Here is a 2,044-nt window from a genome sequence, read left to right on the forward strand (position 1 = left end):
ATTAGTTTAGAGTTTCTCTACATTGCACTGAGGATTAACCGCTAAAGAAACTACTTAGTAAAATTTTGACGCTACGATTCTAACCTAATGATGTATTTGTGCTGAAAGCGAGTTGGTAGCCTATTATGTTCTTGATTGCTAGTGATTCACCGAGCCATAAAATCACAGCACTGGCTTTGGAGTAGATGTTTTTCATGCGGGGAGCAGATGCACGGGTAAAAGAAGGTTGTATTCGATGGAGAGTTATAAAGTTATCTATAAGAGAGCTTATATCTAAGTACGGATTGGACAGACATGTTCTCTTGTTGATCTCAGTGTCATTTTTACAGGCAACCTGCCGAGGTCTCACTGAGGATCTTACTAAGGGGGCCTTAGCCCATTACAAACTAGAGTCCCTCAAGGCCGGGTCTTGCAATTCGAGGCGTTTCTCGAAGTGGAGTAATTCCTTGACTACATGAGTTTGAAACACTGTGCCGTTGCGCACGGAATAGAAGATTGCATCGTCGTAAGAGGCAGTTAGGTTGCGCGACGAGACTATAGTGCGGCTCCCATCCGCCAAGAGAAATTCGCGGCGGAGATGAGGAGGGAAATAGTCGGCTGGGTCTGGCTCGTGTAGCCCCCACCCACCGTCCTCGGTAGCGTTTAAGTCTGCAACATGTGTCAACGATGATTTGAAAGAAATATAGATGTCATATGCACCCACCTCTGTTAGCAAGTTGATAATTTCCGTTGCCCTGGTACGAGTACTCGAACCCATCGTTCGCACCACCACCGTCAAGACAGTAAGGGCTGCATATTCGTTAGCAATAAAACAACAACAGCGAAGAGACTGTGGGGAATGGCGGGGGGAGGGTCAAGAAATCTTACGTTTGACCACCGCCTGGATTTCCAAAGGTAATCATGAAAGTGCAGGGTTGATTGCCACAGACGGAACTGAAAAATCCACTCAGTGCCGTACCCTCTGCCGTGTTCTCACTTAGCTGGGTGCACCGAAGAATTGCTCCGCTACCGCCTTCAACAACGGACGCGTAAGGATATTCGTCACAGGAGGTCTCATCAGTATTTGGCGTTGCCATCTTGCCATTGGTACATGGGGAAGAGGAAACGCAACCAGCCGCTCTCCGGCGTGCGGCAGCTTGGCCATCAGGGCCATTGTAGTTAAGGATCTGAAAGCAGGAGTCAGCGCTCAAATTTCCTCCTGAGGTAGGTGGTTCTTTCGTACCAACGGCTTGTTGGCGACATACGCCGCGTAGCAGTCATTGTTGCAAGGCCCTGGATAATCGGTGCAATCCAGGTTCAACAGATACTGCTGCCCAAGTACAAATGGAGCAAGACTAAGCAATGTGAAAGCGCGCATGTTGGATAGTTTCAGTTTAGTCAGGCTAAGAAACTGGCCAGACACGGTTGATGAAGAACGTGGAGAGAGATGTCTTGGAATAAAGAGAGAAGGAGAGGAAAGTGACAAGCAAGCCCGGCCCTTCCTCTTATAGTCAGCAGTAACCTAGTAGTGTTCAAAGTGGACTACTAGTGGCTCCGAGCCAAGAAAGGTGAGATATTGGTTTTCATCGTTACAGGTATGGATATGCAACCAACGAACGCATCGTCGATTCGGAGTGATAGGGTATGCGGGTACTTGAAAATTATTTATAAGGTACATGCACATACGCTGTATGTACACTACCTAGCGTTTTTGCGTTACTGACTGCTTATCTTGGATTGGAACGTTTGTTGAGCTAACTTTTATTTTGCCACGCTGTGGAAGAACTTTTGATTAACAACAATAAGTTCATATTGTGTATTGCCTCTCCCGAACCGATTGTTGTCTAGTCATTGCGTAACTACAAAAACCCGATTTGGATGCATTCCTGCAGAGTGATAGGGTAGGGGTGAAATATTGAGCACAAAGTATGTAAAGTGGAGTATGTAGGATTAATGGACTAAGCCCAAGCACGCAAGATGAAGGGTGGTCGCTTGATATGCAGGACGAAGGACGTAAAGCAAAGTATATTTGCTGATGTGCTATGGGTTATTGACGGGCCTGCCG

General features: G+C 46.7%; 1 protein-coding gene across 1 annotated transcript; it reads right to left on the minus strand.

Annotated features, from left to right (window-relative positions):
- Nucleotides 1–210: 210 nt before the first annotated feature.
- On the minus strand, nucleotides 211–1,442 carry PSV08DRAFT_201117 (deoxyribonuclease NucA/NucB-domain-containing protein). The gene is made up of 4 exons (XM_014225780.2): nucleotides 1,223–1,442; nucleotides 868–1,166; nucleotides 704–789; nucleotides 211–648 (listed from the first exon to the last, which is right to left on the minus strand). The coding sequence occupies exons 1-4, from the start codon at nucleotides 1,355–1,357 to the stop codon at nucleotides 380–382; spliced, it is 789 nt and encodes a 262-aa protein (XP_014081255.1). The 5' UTR covers nucleotides 1,358–1,442; the 3' UTR covers nucleotides 211–379.
- Between the last annotated feature and the right edge of the window lie 602 nt (nucleotides 1,443–2,044).

This window comes from Bipolaris maydis (assembly GCF_028858645.1).
Source record: "Bipolaris maydis strain C4 unplaced genomic scaffold PSV08scaffold_6, whole genome shotgun sequence".
In the NCBI taxonomy this organism is placed as follows: Eukaryota; Fungi; Ascomycota; class Dothideomycetes; order Pleosporales; family Pleosporaceae; genus Bipolaris; species Bipolaris maydis.

What these genes read in the sequence shown, in the direction of transcription:
- PSV08DRAFT_201117 (XM_014225780.2), bottom strand. Translation starts at nt 1,357, where the DNA reads ATGCGCGCTTTCACATTGCTTAGTCTTGCTCCATTTGTACTTGGGCAG. An exon ending in AATCCAGGCGGTGGTCAAAC is followed by an intron (nt 790 to 867) that starts GTAAGATTTCTT and finishes ACGAATATGCAG; the next exon opens with CCCTTACTGTCTTGACGGTG. An exon ending in TTATCAACTTGCTAACAGAG is followed by an intron (nt 649 to 703) that starts GTGGGTGCATAT and finishes CACATGTTGCAG; the next exon opens with ACTTAAACGCTACCGAGGAC.